We start from the raw sequence: 16376 nt of genomic DNA, 5'->3' as shown, positions 1-16376 counted from the left end.
CAGGGTTGTGGTTTCATTTATTGAAGGCTGGGTTGTACAATTTCATCTTTCACATCCTCATTGTAATTCAGGTTCCCTAAATAAAAACACAGCGCTGGTGCTGCAGCAAATCATATTGCCAAGATCAGACTGTCTGAACTGTGGAACATTAAGTCAGACCTTCTTTGTCCAAAGTAGACACAAATGCAAGCACATTTACCAACCTTAGTAGAGAACCAACCTCGTGTACAACAGGGAGTCACTGGAATCGGGGCACCAAGGAGGGGGAGGAGGCGGAGAGGGAACTATTTCATTATGCACAGAAGGAATGTTTCCTGTATAGTAGAAATAGCTTCACTTCTACATCAGGAAAGTTCCACCTTTTGGGGTGGAACTCAGCTGCTCCGACACCCGCAGACATGCCATAAGGATACACCTCCTGCCTACAATGCCACAGTTCAGAAAGCCAATCAGAGCAGAGCTGCTAACCTGACAACAGACGTCCTCTTAGCTTCAGCTCACACCTGCAAAACACTGGGCTGACTAAGGAAGAAGGCCCTCAGCACTCCCATTCCCTTTCTGCAGGCAGCAGGGACAAACAGCAGTAGTCCAAGGCATGCATGCCATTGCCTGTATTGACCATGCTTTGTGAAGTATGACAGTGAAATCTCATTGGTACAGAATTTCTGTGGTCAACAGAGAATGGCCTGGGCTTCTATGGATTCATCCAAGAAGCGAACACAAGACATTCCCCTCATGGCACTCCTCAAACTGCTGGAAAAGGGGCAATTTCTTCCATTTAGTTTACTGACCATTGCAGCTTCTGCACTGAGTGTACAAGGCCGTTGGAGAAACTCAGTATTCTCGTCAAAGAGAGCCGAGCGTTATGCGATTAAGGACTCGATTGAGGATGCATTTAATTTTGTTTCCTTTGCTTTACCCAATCAGGAAATCTCAATGATTTTTTTTGTTTAAGGGATTATTTAGAGGCGATTAGGTAATGACTGGCTGCAAAGCTACGTTCATTGGGGCAGCTGGAGCAGCACCGACTGGCCTGATGGCAGGTAGGTGATGTTGCGGGACCGTGAGAGCTGGTAAGCAATGTCTTCGGCTGCCTCCAGCTTGCGGAGTTCAATCAGGCCGTCACCAGCTGCGGTCAGCGAGGTGGCAACCAGCTCGGCCGCGATGGAGTCCCCCTCGGCAGTAATGACAGCTGCCTTTTTCTGCTGCTCAGCCTGCAAGGGAAGCGAAAAAGATGGACTGAAGAACCTGAAAAGCAGGAGGAAAATGCAGCTGCCATCCTTGGTGATTTAAGACCTGAACTTCCCCTCTCCCGCACAAACAGAGCTCCAGGTCATTAACAGACAAGGAAAGAGGGATACTGGGAAGGTAAGAGATCCCAGGTAAAGGTGCACAGACTTGCTTCGTTACCTTCTTACAACTGGAATGGTTAGTTTCACTTTGTTTCCATTCATTTTCACTTTCAGCATGGGTCAACATGAAACTTGTGTTTCCAACACTGCTCAGGAGTTTTTAAACAAGACTATTTTCTATTGAAACTTAGAAACTTAGGGTTTCTGAGCTTTGTGCTCAGATCAGCCAAGGATCTCCCAGTACAATGCAAAGAATTAAGCCACACAGCACCCACCTGAAGTAGGTACTATGCCCATTCTCCAGATTGGCACATGGAGAGCTTACTCGACTGTTTCAAAGATTCAGCAAGTCAGAAGCAGAATCTGAGCGCCCTCAATCTCTCACCCCAGCTCTTGCAAGAGAGGACACTCCCCCATTTAAAAAACCTCCAGAGAACATTGCTATTCAGTAAGTTTGGTAAAAACACCACAGCTGATTTCAGAAGAGTGGAAGCTTTGGAGTGTGACTTAAGAACAGATTGAGCCTGTCCGTTCTGTGGCAGGAATTCCTGGTCAGAGCAGTCTTAAACGCTTCAGACCATTGGACAAATGAATGTTACTACTCAGGGTAGGAACTGGATGACATTGGAGTCAGTCCGCAGCCTAAAGTCGTCCACAGGCACTCACCTTTTCCACTATGAATCTGGCTCTCTCTGCTTCCTGCTGGGCCACCTGCTTCAATTCTACTGCCTCCGTGAACTCCTTCCCAAAGGTCAGATGTGTCTGGGGCAGGGGAGGAGAGAAATGAGCAAGATGAGAGTACCCATTAGGACAGTTCTGCTGCTAGGAACCACTCACCATCTGACAGGCAGGAGGTCCCTCTTCCTCAGAGATCTTATTTGGTACACTGGACCAAGAAGGAGAGCCACACCATGTTCTACAGTCTGAACTCAGATCTGATGTAAACAGGCATAGCTCCATTGATGTGAATAGAGCAGCAGCCTCTTCACTCAGGTTTGACTCAGTTTCTCCCTTCAACTGGTTTCTGTTTTGAATTTAATGGGTGGTGGGGTGGGGGACAGAGCTGTAAAGCATTTACTAAGTAAAACCACCTAAAGCACAAAAAAAAAAAAAAAAAAAAAAATCTTGGTAATGGAATCCTCCCACAGTAGGCTTTAGACTCAAAGAAACATGACACTAACCTCCCAGAAAAAGCCTATCCTAACTTCCCAATGCAGTCAGCAAGTGGAGCTCATTGTAGGTCAAGCTGTCCTGAAACTGACCTACCTTTCCTGCTCAGTTCTGTACTTGTATTCTCAGCACACTGTTTGAACAGCTGCACTCTGCCGAGATGCAATAGGGAAAGGGTGAGCCTCCCTCAGCAGCATGTTCAGAAGGCAGCCGCATCAGGCAGAAAAAGCCAATACTCACTTCCAGGAGGGAAATACTGGGACAGGGAACACACCTCACCAAGAGTGTTTTTCTAAGGAACACATCCTGCACATCCAAAGCCAAGTCCAGAGTATGCTCTGATAGGCTATCGTAGGGAAATCCCAGGAAGCAATGCACGCAATAAAGGGCCAGATGACAAAGGGTTTCAGTTTACAACAAGCACTAGAGCAGAGCTCACTTCAAGGATGGTCTCAGAACAGGGGGCAGCTAGGAGGAGGAATTAATTATTGACAGAAAACTGAAGGGAAAGATGCCGAACAAGGTTTGGATTTTTTTTACTGGGCGCTCAGGGTCCTGTAGCTTGTCCTTCTGCAGCCTTAGAGAAGCCCTGGTGAGAGATCCCCTTACGCACATCTAGGGCCTTCCACAAGAATCCCTAAACAGTTTATAAACGGAGGCACAGTTGCCAGCCAGCAAGTCAGTATGGGCCAGGTCCTCAAGGATTTGCTCAAGTCACAGAAACTCAATAACAGAGCCGTTGACAGTAACTTTAACTATCAGCATCCTGTCCTAGCCACTGATAATATGTCTACACTGCAAAAGAACAAAACAAAAAAACCCAAAAACCTGTGACACCAAGGGTCAGCTCCCACGTCAGCTGACATGGGGCTAGACTCTGCAGGACTAAAAATAGCAGTGTAGACCAGGAGTTCTCACACTGGGGGTCGGGACCCCTCAGGGGGTCGTGAGGTTATTATATGGGAGGGTCACGAGCTGTCAGCCTCCACCCCAAACCCTGCTTCGCCTCCAGCATTTATAATGGTGTTAATTAAAAAGGTTTTTTAATTTATAAGGGGTGAGGGTCGCACTCAGAGGCTTGCTATGTGAAAGGGGTCACCAGTACAAAAGTTTGAGAATCACTGATGTAGATGTTTGGGCTCCAGCACAAGCCCCGAGACACCACCCCCATGCAGAGTCTAGCCCCACAGCTTGAGTCAGCTGACTCAGGCCAGACACGCGTATTTTATTGCAGTGTAGACTTACCCAATGCATCACATTCCCCCCCCGACATTGGATTAAAAACCACAAGTCCCAACCTTCAGTCCCCTGCTCTAGCTACCCCGCTACACTCTCACTGGCTCTTATCTGAGCAGACTCCTAAAAAGAGAGCGCTCTTACCAAGGAAACGTCATCTAGGATGAGGCCAAAGGTATCTGCTCGCTCCGTGAGGTCTTCACTCACTTGCCTGGAAACCAGCTCTCTCTGTGTGATCAGCTCTCCTGCGTCAAAACGAGCCTGAAGCCAGGACGGGCAGCAGAAGTGAGAGGGGAAATAGACATGCAAAAACAACATGCAGATTCTAACGAAGGAAAGCTCACAATATCTTGAGCTTCTCCACCCAGCTTTCCCCACCACAGACAAGGAGGTTTTCGGGGCTGCAGCCTAAAAGAGAATTTCAGCCCTTTTCAGTTGGTGTCTACTTGCAACTGATTTTCAAGGACACTCTTTGTGCCCCTTATGCCATACCCTATTATACCAGTACAGTTCCTGCTGCTATTCTCCCTTTCCATCCAATTCCTGTCGTTCTTTGTTCTTCCGTCTCTTGTCCCTGTCCCAGGCCCCACCCACACACCCCTTTCTTTTTTCTCCCTATGGTGTGTTTGTAACGTGTGGCTCCTCTCCCTCCATTTTCCAGAAGGCCACATGTTTTTGCAGCTTACTGCTACAAGACTGGGGAAGAGAAGCCTAGGTTGGGGAGGGGGCTGCCTGAAGCTTCTTGACAGCCAGCTAGGAGAGCTGAGAGGGAAGGGAGCAGTTTTCAAGGAGCTGCCTGCGCCCAATGCCAAGGGGTGAAGCAAACAGGTGTGCAGAGTGCATGTAAATCAGGGTTCATTCAGCTTTCCTCAGATCCTGCACACACACCCCCAACCCCCAGATTAATCTGTTGTCCCCACACCCAAAGAGCAGGAAATGCTGAGTTACCTGTTCCATTGAATGAAACAGGCTCCCATCAATTCTTTAAGCACAAGCTATAGCAGTGACTGCCCAGCAGGGCCTACATGATGGTGTGCGAGCTGTACTGAAAGTATTCAGTCGGTGAGTTTAAGTACTGTACATACAGAGGTGGGAAGAGGGACTCCCTTTACTGGAGAGGCTGGGAAGCCCCACAGCAATTCGAGGCTGGAGAGGGGGCTGAAGATAGCCCCACTCAAGAGTGAACAGTTTTGAGGAGCACCAAAATGAACTCAGCTCCCCATCATGCTCGACAAGACTGTATCTGATGCAACTATCAACTCTTCCCAAATGGGGATGGCAGAGAAGCAAACAGCAGTATGACCATCTTCATTCTCTGGAGGACAACTTGCAGGAGGGTGTCTCTAGTCTGGAGCATTGAAGGATCCATACTAAATTAGGTCTCTCACTGCTAGAGGAAGATCACAGCATCACAACTGGCACAAGCCGTTGCATGGTCCTTACCACAACAGACTTCAGGATCTCGGTGGTGATGGACGGTAGTACGCGCTCGTCATAATCCTCCCCGAGGCTAGTGAAAATTCGAGGTAACTGGGCAGCAACTGGTCTAAACAAGATACGCAGTGTGATGTTCACATTCTGTAGATCTGCAGAGATAGGTGCATGAGTTAGACAACATATCACAGGGACAAGGGATAACATGTGATTGCTCTTTCCACGGTCACCGAACAGGGAAGGACAAATGTGTTCAGAACTCTTCCCTCCCCCAAAATTTGCTTTCCTGCCCAATTTGTCCTTCTATCATCTCTTTCACTGGGGATCTCAACCCCTTTTACAAACATGACTTAACCTTTGTCTTTCTTCTGAGGCTGGGAATTATTTACCCTACTCTACGTATGGGGAAAACTGTCTTTAAAGGACAGCCTGAAGGCCTGAGGAAAGGGTTCCCTATCACAGAACAGACTGCTGGCAGAGGCCACATGCTAGACTGACGCCAGCACCCATAGAATTGCCACACCAGAAAGGACAAGAGCCCTATCCTGATTAGGATTTTCTGTAAGGATACAGACCATGAAAATCAGGCCTTACCATTCCTCTGGCCCTGCCTACTTAGCCCTATTTTGTCCCAGGGATCCCATCCCTGTTAGCTTATTTTACTAAGTCACCCAAAAGCAACATGAGAATAAGGGACAGGACATATGATCAAAGAGGTGCTTCGAGGAGCTACAATCTCGCAGGGCCTTAACTTTGAGGCACTATCCTGCAAGGCACTGAAAACCTTCTGCCATTACCTTCATGGGGAGTACACGGCAGCCAGCATTTTGCAGAACTGAGCCCTAGTTGACATGGGCACTAAGGGTATGTCTACACAAGCTGGCATGGACTAGCCTCGGGTGTCTAATTGCAGCGTTGACGTACCCTAAGGGACTCTGAGTGAACAACACCAATGTTGCTCTCACAGCTGCCACTTGCCCGGAATGCTCACCTTTGCTGCCAGTGATGACAGGGACATTACGTGGGCGGGAACGACAGTCAAAGATGATTGGTTTCTGTACCCAGGGGATGAGAAAGTGGGTTCCTTCTCCTACCACCACATCTTGAACACCACGGAATCGATCGAAGATAACGGCTCTGTGTCCTCCATCGACTAGAGGAGAAAAAAGAGCACATCAAATACAACTTTAACCATTACCATTGATCATACGTTGCACGTTACCAGAACACTTCACAGAGGATATCAGAGACCTATCCACATTAGTTAAGCCTCTCCAACTCCCAGGGGCTAATCAAGTATTCTTATTTTACATGGGGAAACTGAGGTACAAATAAGTGACTTGCCCAAAGTCAAGCATGTCAGTCAGTAGGAGAGCAAACAAGAAAACAACTTCTGGCTCCTAGTCCCCTACTTTCAATCAATAGACCAGTCTCCTTTCAAGAACACCACAGAAGACAGTTTTCTAGGCAGGAGATTTGATTCTCTGTTTTTCTGCACCTTGTGTCGTCAGTTACACTGGTATCAAATACTAGAAGGTAAGAATGCTAATGTCGTACACCCATTTTGCCCTGGTGTGAGTGACAACACAAGGAGCAGAGCAACCAAGAATGAAGGCCAGGAAGGCCAATTAATTAGTTCTCCCAATCCTCAGAGTAGCTGACCTTAAGAACTATCCCAAGGCAAGTTTATACTCTCTTATAAATATCTCAGCTTCACTAATTTTTAGTAGAGAAAGATTATTTCAGCTCCATCTCTTCTGCTCCTCACCATTATAGAGAGCGGAGTTGACAACTCCCCCTGCAATGGCTAATCCCAAACCAAATTTGCCAATGTTCTCAAAGAGTCTGGAAGCCATTTGTCAGTCCAACTGCAGCCTCTTTGCAGAGTCACACCTGCAAAAATCCAGTAAACATATTAGAAAGGTACTACACAAGGAGCCTAGGTTTTCCCCTCTCTCTCTGTAGGACAGAGCAATAAATAACTCCCATCCCCACTGACAGCATTCATCACAGCAGGAATAGCTGCAGCCCCAGGTTCCCGTCCCAGTCAGATCTCACCTCAATCCTAGTTGAAGGTTGTCCCCTTCCCACAGGAACACCGCTTTCCTTCACCGCACCCGCTGGTCCCACAAATCCCCTTGCATAGCCCAACACCTCAGACTAGCCTCTCCGTGGAGCTCCCCTTCCCTTATCCTAGGGCTCCAGACTCCCAGAGCTCAGACCCTGCAAAGGCCACAGATTTCAATCCACTCCATGCCCCCACACCAGGGTAAGGCCCTGAAATGCTCCTCCTCTCCTCACCTTACTGTGCTTCCTTCCAGAGACATCCCATCACTAGGGCTCCACTGCTTTGTCCTCCCCCACAGGGCCTCCAAACCCTGCCCCCCACCCTTCCCCCGGCACCAGCCCCCAAGCTAGCCAACCTCCCACATCCCCCTCCTTCCCAACTTCCCCAGGGCCCTCCAACCCCCCCTCCCCAGCATCCCAGCCCCGCTCCCCCAGGGCCCCCCAGTCCCCTCCTCCTCCTCCTCCAGCCCCACATCTCTTCCTTCCCAACTCCCCCAGGGCCCTCCCCAATCCCTCCCCTCCTCCAGCCCCACATCTCTTCCTTCCCAACTCCCCCAGGGCCCTCCCCAATCCCCCCCCCCTCCTCCAGCCCCGCGTCTCTTCTTTCCCAACCCCCCTCCCTCCTCCAGCCCCGCTCCCCATAGAGCCCTGCAACCCCCGTCCCCAGCCCCCAGGGCCCTGCAACCCCCCCCTTCTCCCACCCCGCTTCCCAGCCCTCCATCCTCCTCCAGCTCCCTCAACCCCCCCCCCAGCCCCGCTCTCCCGCCAAAGGAGGCCCCGCTCCCAGCTCCCATCCCCCCGGGTGGGCGGGGCGACTCACGCGCTCCGGTTCTGACCCCCGGCCTTCCCCCTCCCCCCGCCCCGGCAGGGACCGGACCGGACCGAACCCCCACCTACCCCCTCCCCCGCTCACCTTCGGCCACAGCCCTGACCTCCACATGAAAGGCCAGCCAACAGCGCCTGCGCAGTCCTCCGCCAGCGCGTCTCATTGGCTCCCGCAGGCGCAAAGCACTCTGGGATTCGTAGTTCTCCGGCCGCTTCCTGCTCGCCCCTCTCCGGCGAGGCCGAAGCTGGCTAGACTACAACGTCCGGCAGGCCGCGTCCTGGCTCGCCCGCGGAGCAAAGTCTCTCTCTATTGGCCTCGGCCCTGCCTCGCTAGGCGCAAGGCTTCTTGGGAATTGTAGTCCTGCCGCGGGGGATGCACGTGTTGGCGGAGCTGGTGCCTGAGGGGGTTCGGGTTTGGCTTGGGCTTGGCTCTTCTCTGTTCTCTCCCCGCCCGGTGCCAGGCAGCCAGCCAGCCAGTGTGTGATGGGCAAAGAGCCATGCTCCAGCCCACGCCACACTTCTCTGCCAGGCAGGGAATTTTGCAAAAGACCATGCCCAACCAACCCCCTCCCCCATTTCTCTGCAGGGCAGGGGTTCCCCAAAACGACCATGCTCCAACCCCCCTCTAATCTTCTCTGCTGGGCAGGGGTTCCCCAAAACGACCATGCTCCAACCCCCCTCTCAACTTCTCTGCTGGGCAGGGGTTCCCCAAAACGACCATGCGCCAACCCCCCTCTCAACTTCTCTGCAGGGCAGGGGTTCCCCAAAACGACCATGCTCCAACCCCCCTCTAATCTTCTCTGCTGGGCAGGGGTTCCCCAAAACGACCATGCTCCAACCCCCCTCTCAACTTCTCTGCTGGGCAGGGGTTCCCCAAAAGGACCATGCTCCAACCCCCCTCTCAACTTCTCTGCTGGGCAGGGGTTCCCCAAAACGACCATGCTCCAACCCCCCTCTAATCTTCTCTGCTGGGCAGGGGTTCCCCAAAACGACCATGCTCCAACCCCCCTCTAATCTTCTCTGCTGGGCAGGGGTTCCCCAAAACGACCATGCTCCAACCCCCCTCTAATCTTCTCTGCTGGGCAGGGGTTCCCCAAAACGACCATGCTCCAACCCCCCTCTCAACTTCTCTGCTGGGCAGGGGTTCCCCAAAACGACCATGCGCCAACCCCCCTCTCAACTTCTCTGCTGGGCAGGGGTTCCCCAAAACGACCATGCGCCAACCCCCCTCTCAACTTCTCTGCTGGGCAGGGGTTCCCCAAAAGGACTATCTAACCTGACTGTGGCTCAGAAGGGCCCCTTCAAAGAGTCATTATAACACTGCCCTAGAGCGCTCTTTCTTGTAAAGGGATCCCCAGAAGGGGATTTCTGCTCCCCCCGGAAAACTCTGCGGAGTCAGGCTGTCACCAGAAAGGATGATGCTTCAACCCTCAACCCTAGCTGCTCAAGGTAAAGAGGCTTCTTCAGGGTGGAGTGCTCTGATGTCCCTCCACTCGCATGCCTTCTGCAAGGTAAGTGTGTCCCTAGAAAGGTCATATTCCCCACTCCTACCAAAACCCTTTGGCCAAGTCAGGGAATTCCTGTCCCAAGCTTGACTTTATTCTGTTATTCTGTTGCTATGCGGTTAATTGCTGTCAGAAATGCTGAATCATGGAAATGAAGGAGTAGAAAACTGTGCATGTTAAACAAATGAGATCACGGGTCTTTTCAAGTTTCCGCTCTACTGCTTCGTAGTGGGGAGCTCATCATGTGTATTAGTCAAGTGTGTGCCCTTCACTTGAGCCTTGGATGATCTTTGGAATGAAATTTTAAAAATCAGAGCCTCGCTCAGTTAGGGTATTACTGGAAGTTTCAAAAGAAGCATCTCTAAATATTTTCGGTGGTGGAAATAACCAAGCATGGCTAAAGGACAGCTGCTCGAAGAGACAAAAGGTAACATGGCTGAATCTTAACCCTCACCTTTATGGCTCTTTTGAAAACCTGGCTGTATGTGTCACACTGGGGGCTGAGCACTTTGAGAACCGGGCCCACGTTTAGGTGCCTAAATGAGAGCTGAGGTCTCTGGAAAATCTGCCTACTGAGCACCTGAAAATCAGACACCCCCCCACCTGATAGTTGCATCCTTAGCCCTAATGCGGTAAGAGAGTCAGGGGTCACCACTGTACAGGGTGAAGGTGATCTCTGAAAGGTGTCTTTTCCTAGTTGGAAGGAGCGATGTTCACATAGGGGAAAGGAAGAAGAGTAGGGCGCTCTCTAGGAGCAAGGGTATTTTCATAGCAGGGAGCGTCTTGAAACCAAGAAAGTGTGCAGGCTAGGTGGGTCTGCGGGGTGCTTGGCATGTGCACCTTTAAGGACCATTTTGGTATGGGATGATTGACACGGCTGATGACAGTGACGCCTGTGTCGATTGACGGCAAGAGCCGCAGGGCAGTGAGCGTGGTGGTGAATGTTCCATTGTGCTTCAGGGAAGACCTTGGAGTAGTTTGGCAAGAGCACTGGGGGAAGGGGCTGGGGAGGGCAGAGCAGTGACAGGGCATGTGATAGTGTGCTGGGCTCTGAGCAGCATGGGGTAGTTGGCAGTGGAAGATGCCAAGGCCGGCTGGTATGGCGGGTGACATAGATGGGTACTCTGGAGAGTGCAAAGAATGAGGCATAGGAGGGTGAACTTGCAGTTCTGGAGCCATTGGCACAGCAAGGGTGCCCGTATAGCAAGGCGGCTGGCATTTGGCGAACTGGCTGATGGCAGCGTGTACTCTGGGGAATTATTGGCACTTCTACCACCAGCAGGGGCCAGAGGGTTTGAAGTCTGTGAGCCATGTGGCCCAAAGGTGCACACAGTGGAGAAGATGTAGGAGTTGGCAGAGCTGATTGTGTTCTCAGATTACGGCAGCCAGCGGAATGGCTCTGGGTGAGTACTTGGAGCCATCTATCAATTTCAAGTCTTCTGGCGTGCTCCTCACTCTGGATTCTAGTGGGATGACTCGGGATGGTGGATAGAGCAGTGGTACCGAGCTGTGGGTGTGATATCGTGCAGAGCATGTGAACACAGAGAGAACAATAATCTCTAAGAGGCCTAGTCCAGTACCAGGATTTTGGTCACAGAGGAGAAACTTGGTAAGTCTAAGTAAGCAAGGTAGTCTCTAGTCCTGCTTCGCCTTTGTTCCTGCCCACCTGGGGCAGCACATGGTCACGCGGATCTCTTTCTCATGCTCTGGCATATCCCCCAGTTAACTAAAGCATCAAGTCCCAGAAGCCCTAGCTAAACACAATCACAGTAATCAGCCATAACATGTTCCTCTCCTTTCATCGAAGGAGAGAAAAAGACCTGAAATTGGCTTTTTTCCCTGCTGAATAAGCAGCATTCCTAGGAACGTGGGAAGCAGGATGCTGGGAAGAGACAGATGGGGCTTGGTGTTTGCTGATAGTGCACTGGGGAGTTCCTAAAGCTAAACCCACCTGGCTACCCTTTGAAGAAGAAACGTGGCTAGTTCAGGAGGAAGATTACAGGATTGGGCTGAAACCAGACTCTGGTGTGTCTATAAACGTTGTCTGCAGGTGTGAATTGATGGAGCCTCACAACAGCTCCCTGAAATAGAGATTAGTTCACCAGTATTAATGATGGGGAACGAGGCTCAGAGAAAGGTTAAGAGACTTGCCCAGGGTCACAAAGTGAGTCAGTGGCAGAACCAAGAGTAGACCCTGGAATCCTGATTCTTAGTCCCATACCCAAATTGGTATAGCACATTTCCTTCCACATGATTAGAAACAGAGCCCAGGAGTCCTGACTCCTAGCCCCCTGTCTTTAACTGTTAGATATCCCTGCCTCTTTTGACAGGGGTTGTGCCTAATGGTATGCCTGTACCACAGCGGCACAGCTACGGAACTGCAGTGCTATAACGTAGATGCTTTCTACATTGACATAAGGAGTTTTTCCAGTTAATCCACCTCTCCGAGAAGCAGTAGCTGGACTGACGGAAGAATTCTTCCATTGACCTAGCTGTATCTACACCGGCGGTTGGGTTGACCTAACTACATCTCACAGGGTGCAAAATTTTTCATAGCCCTCAGTGGCGTAGTGAAGTCGATCTCATGTTTAAGTGTGGACCAGGCCTGTGGTATGTTTGTCATGTTTGGGGTTACAGAGATCGGGTAGAAATTTCAAGCAGTCTCAGAAAATGGCACAAAGGCTGTTGATCACCAAGGATTTCCAGGACTTCCCGTCCAGTCAGTAAAGGCAGAGGTTGTGGGCATGAGACAGACACACACAAAAAACATTGTCAAACCTCCACTCCAGGCTGCTTTTGCGATCCCTACTCCTGAATAGCCACTAGGAGGAGACAGCACCCTCCTGTTAAAGTCTCAACACAGGATGCTCTCAGGGGACTTATCTTTCTCCTGAGCCTGTATCCAGGAAGGAAGGAAAAGACAGATTACATCCAGCTAAGCCTGCTGCCACTTGCCCCTGGCAAAGCCTCCCCTCCCCTTTTGCATCCCCGCCATGGCAGTAGCTTGTTCCAGGCACCTTCCCCTGTGTGTTCTGCCTTTAACTTAATGCCGCGAAGCATGGGGTGTTCATTAAGCTGCAGCCTGGTGATTTGTGAGCGTGTAGCTGGGATCCTGACATCCATCAGGTATCAGATACGTGTCGGTGGGGGGAGCAGGGGAGGGAGCAGTTAATGGCTGGGTGTCCCCACTTCGGGGGGCCCTGGCCTGATTTACGAGCTCCTAAATAAATCATGTGTATTGGAGCTGGTCCAATGGGCTCTTTGTCTCTGTCTTACATTTAACCTGAAACACTAGTCAGCCACTGCAGAGGGTCTGTGAGCGTCCAGCTTTCAAAGTTGCGTCCCTCCTGATGGCACCTGGAGAGAGGATAATTCTAAATAATAACCTTCCTCCCTGCATCCTTCCATAGCACTTCGCTGTGGAAGATCCCAGGGTGGTTTGCAAGTGTGGAGGAGTGAAGCCTCATGACCCCTCCTGCGAGATGGGTTTGTATGGTTACCCGCGTATGATAGATGGGGAAACTGAGGCACAGAGGGAGGAAGGGTTTTCCCATGCTCAGCCAGCGGGGTGGGGAAGAGAAGAACGAGACCGGGAAAGGGCAGTTTGGAAGGCTGCAGGGTTTTAGTTAATATCAGAATTTGCTAGCTTGGAAGAAGTTTCCAACAGAGGAAGGGATGGTCAGCCGCAGTGGGAAGAATTTGCGAGAGCTGCTGTCACCCATGTCCTCCACCCAGTCCTGACTGCAGGAGATGCTCCGAGCTGCCAGGCTGCCACCAAACCCGGCTCACTGCCACTGTCCACCTGCAGGCCTCAGCGCTCTGTGCTACCTGGTGTTCTCTTCCCGCTCCACAAAGAAAATCAAGCACGTTTCTGCAGAGAGCTGGGAGACTAGAGGCTGCTGTCTCCCATAAACTGCACCTTTGTGCGTCTCGGCTGGTCCTAACTGGTGGGGAAGGCCTTGGCTGCGGGCAGACGGTGGCACTTCTGCCCTGCAACAACCTGCTGCAGAAAACCAGTGACCTCCCTCGCCAGACTCCTGTCTCGAACCTCTCGCTCCCGAGGCAGGTGGATGTGAACCAGCTCAAGCAACGCCTGGCCTCTGGGGATACCCCAGAGCAGGCTACATGACCTGGGTCCTAGGACCTTGCTGAGGGGATGTGTCCGAGCCTGGGTCCTGGTGAGACTCAGGTCCAAGCCCTGTCACTCTGCGAGTGTGGACGCAGCTCAAGCTGCAGACCCGAGTCAGAAGGTCTCGTGTGGTGCCGTGTGGACGCATCATCACGGCAGTGAGACCCGGCTCCAGGAATTGCAAACCAGGGTTTACAATTCAGTGCGGATGCTCAAGCGCAGACTTGGAAACACCAAGTCCACAAGCCCGGATCCCACAGACCTGGGCTTAGTGTGCTGCTGACCTTGCTGCCCCAGGTCCCATCTCTGCACTGAGGATAATAGCACTGCCCCGCCCCAGAAGGACTGTGAGGACAAATCCATTGAAGATTGCAAGGCGCTTTGATCCTATAGGAATCAGAATCCTTCCAGAGCCATTAAATGTCGTCCAGGGCAGTGCTACTCAAAGCGGTGGTCTGCAGACCGGTGCCGGTCTGCGCACACACTGGGGGAAAAAAATTGCCCGTCCCCCACATCAGATAGCTTGAGAAGCACTGGCCTAGGGCACAACAAGGCTCCGCCATCCCTGTCGATCAGGGGCTGCTGTATGCATGCCCTCGCTGTTGTTAAGTCCCATAAGTTTTCCTTCCCTTCCATGGAGGGATTCTTTTAGTCGGCCTCTTGTGCGTGTCCCTCCGGCTGCCCAATGGCACAGCTGCCATGGCAGCTGTTCTGGCTTCGTTCTCATCACGTGTTCCAGGTCTTCCCAGTTTCTTTTCTGGATAATGTTGGAAATAAGAAGTAGTTGGACTCTCCTTCAAAGAGCTTCCAACCTAAATAGTCCAGACAGACAAAGGGTGGGAGGGGAAACAGGCACTGTGAGGATACGTGACTTGCTCAAGGTCAGGCAGCAGAGCTGAGATTAGAACCCAGGTCTCCTGATTCCCAGTCCACTTCTATCACACAGATGCCTTGCTACTACTGCGTACTTACGTTGTGCATTGATTTCCAAAGGCGCTCCAAGTGCTTTAGTATCTTTCACAAGTTCATAGAGGAGTCGCCTCTGCTACCTCTGAAATGCAGCCACTTCTAGGGTGGAACGTGGCAACGGTTTCACAGCTGCGTGGCAGCACACAGACGGAGACAACCGTGTAGGCATTGGGTTAGCACAAAATTAGTCGGGTCACGGCCCCGCCTCCGCTAAGCGCAGGAAGCAGGTGATCTTAGGTGAGATGAGATTGATGAGATTACTGGTTCTGTGGATGAAGGGAAAGCAGTGGATGTATTGTTTCTTGACTTTAGCAAAGCTTTTGACACGGTCTCCCACAGTATTCTTGTCAGTAAGTTAAAGAAGTATGGGCTGGATGAATGCACTATAAGGTGGGTAGAAAGTTGGCTAGATTGTCGGGCTCAACGGGTAGTGATCAATGGCTCCATGTCTAGTTGGCAGCCGGTGTAAAGTGGAGTGCCCCAGGGGTCGGTCCTGCGGCCGGTTTTGTTCAATATCTTCATAAATGATCTGGAGGATGGTGTGGATTGCGCACTCAGCGAATTTGCGGATGATACTAAACTGGGAGGAGTGGTAGATACGCTGGAGGGCAGGGATAGGATACAGAGAGACCTAGACAAATTGGAGGATTGGGCCAAAAGAAATCTGATGAGGTTCAATAAGGATAAGTGCAGGGTCCTGCACTTAGGACGGAAGAACCCAATGCACAGCTACAGACTAGGGACCGAATGGCTAGGCAGCAGTTCTGCGGAAAAGGACCTAGGGGTGACAGTGGACGAGAAGCTGGATATGAGTCAGCAGTGTGCCCTTGTTGCCAAGAAGGCCAATGGCATTTTGGGATGTATAAGTAGGGGCATAGCGAGCAGATCGAGGGACGTGATCGTCCCCCTCTATTCGACATTGGTGAGGCCTCATCTGGAGTACTGTGTCCAGTTTTGGGCCCCACGCTACAAGAAGGATGTGGATAAATTGGAGAGAGTCCAGCGAAGGGCAACAAAAATGATTAGGGGTCTGGAACACATGACTTATGAGGAGAGGCTGAGGGAACTGGGGATGTTTAGTCTGCAGAAGAGAAGAATGAGGGGGGATTTGATAGCTACTTTCAACTACCTGAGAGGTGGTTCCAGAGAGGATGGTTCTAGACTATTCTCAGTGGTAGAAGAGGACAGGACAAGGAGTAATGGTATCAAGTTGCAGTGGGGGAGGTTTAGGTTGGATATTAGGAAAAACTTTTTCACTAGGAGGGTGGTGAAACACTGGAATGCGTTACCTAGGGAGGTGGTAGAATCTCCTTCCTTAGAAGTTTTTAAGGTCAGGCTTGACAAAGCCCTGGCTGGGATGATTTAATTGGGGATTGGTCCTGCTTTTGAGCAGGGGGTTGGACTAGATGACCTCCTGAGGTCCCTTCCAACCCTGATATTCTATGATTCTATGAAGAGAGATTGAACCTTCACTGACACGTGTCCTGGAGCCGAAAGGAGAATTGAAGCCGGTATCGTTTAAAGTGGATTAGAAGATAGTAATTACATCGGAGAAAGGGTCAGGGAGGATTTGAATTGGCATGTGCATCTCAGTCAGCGCGTGCGTAGCCCGGGGAAACAGGCTGTAGATAGACACAGAAATATGCTACATGTCTGATGGGAAGTTTCACGCTCCATAAAGTAGAGGAA

At 51.2% G+C, this 16376-nt stretch overlaps 1 protein-coding gene across 4 annotated transcripts; it reads right to left on the bottom strand.

Moving 5' to 3' along the window:
• On the bottom strand, window positions 1–8275 carry PHB1 (prohibitin 1). Of its 4 annotated transcripts, none has more exons than XM_073325777.1 (7): window positions 8173–8256; window positions 6961–7085; window positions 6184–6345; window positions 5202–5344; window positions 3903–4019; window positions 2019–2114; window positions 1–1214 (listed from the first exon to the last, which is right to left on the bottom strand). In XM_073325777.1, exons 2-7 carry the CDS (start codon window positions 7046–7048, stop codon window positions 1002–1004), a joined length of 819 nt encoding a protein of 272 aa, XP_073181878.1. In that variant the 5' UTR covers window positions 7049–7085; window positions 8173–8256; the 3' UTR covers window positions 1–1001. The 4 variants fall into 4 exon arrangements, with proteins under 4 accessions (XP_073181878.1, XP_073181880.1, XP_073181879.1 ...); XM_073325779.1 differs by lacking the exon at window positions 8173–8256 and adding an exon at window positions 7494–7544; XM_073325778.1 differs by lacking the exon at window positions 8173–8256 and adding an exon at window positions 7251–7433.
• Window positions 8276–16376: the final 8101 nt, after the last annotated feature.

Source organism: Lepidochelys kempii, chromosome 27 (assembly GCF_965140265.1).
Source record: "Lepidochelys kempii isolate rLepKem1 chromosome 27, rLepKem1.hap2, whole genome shotgun sequence".
Classification (NCBI taxonomy): Eukaryota; Metazoa; Chordata; order Testudines; family Cheloniidae; genus Lepidochelys; species Lepidochelys kempii.
Note: the sequence above shows the minus strand (reverse complement) of the source record. Positions and strands in the feature narration are given on the sequence as shown.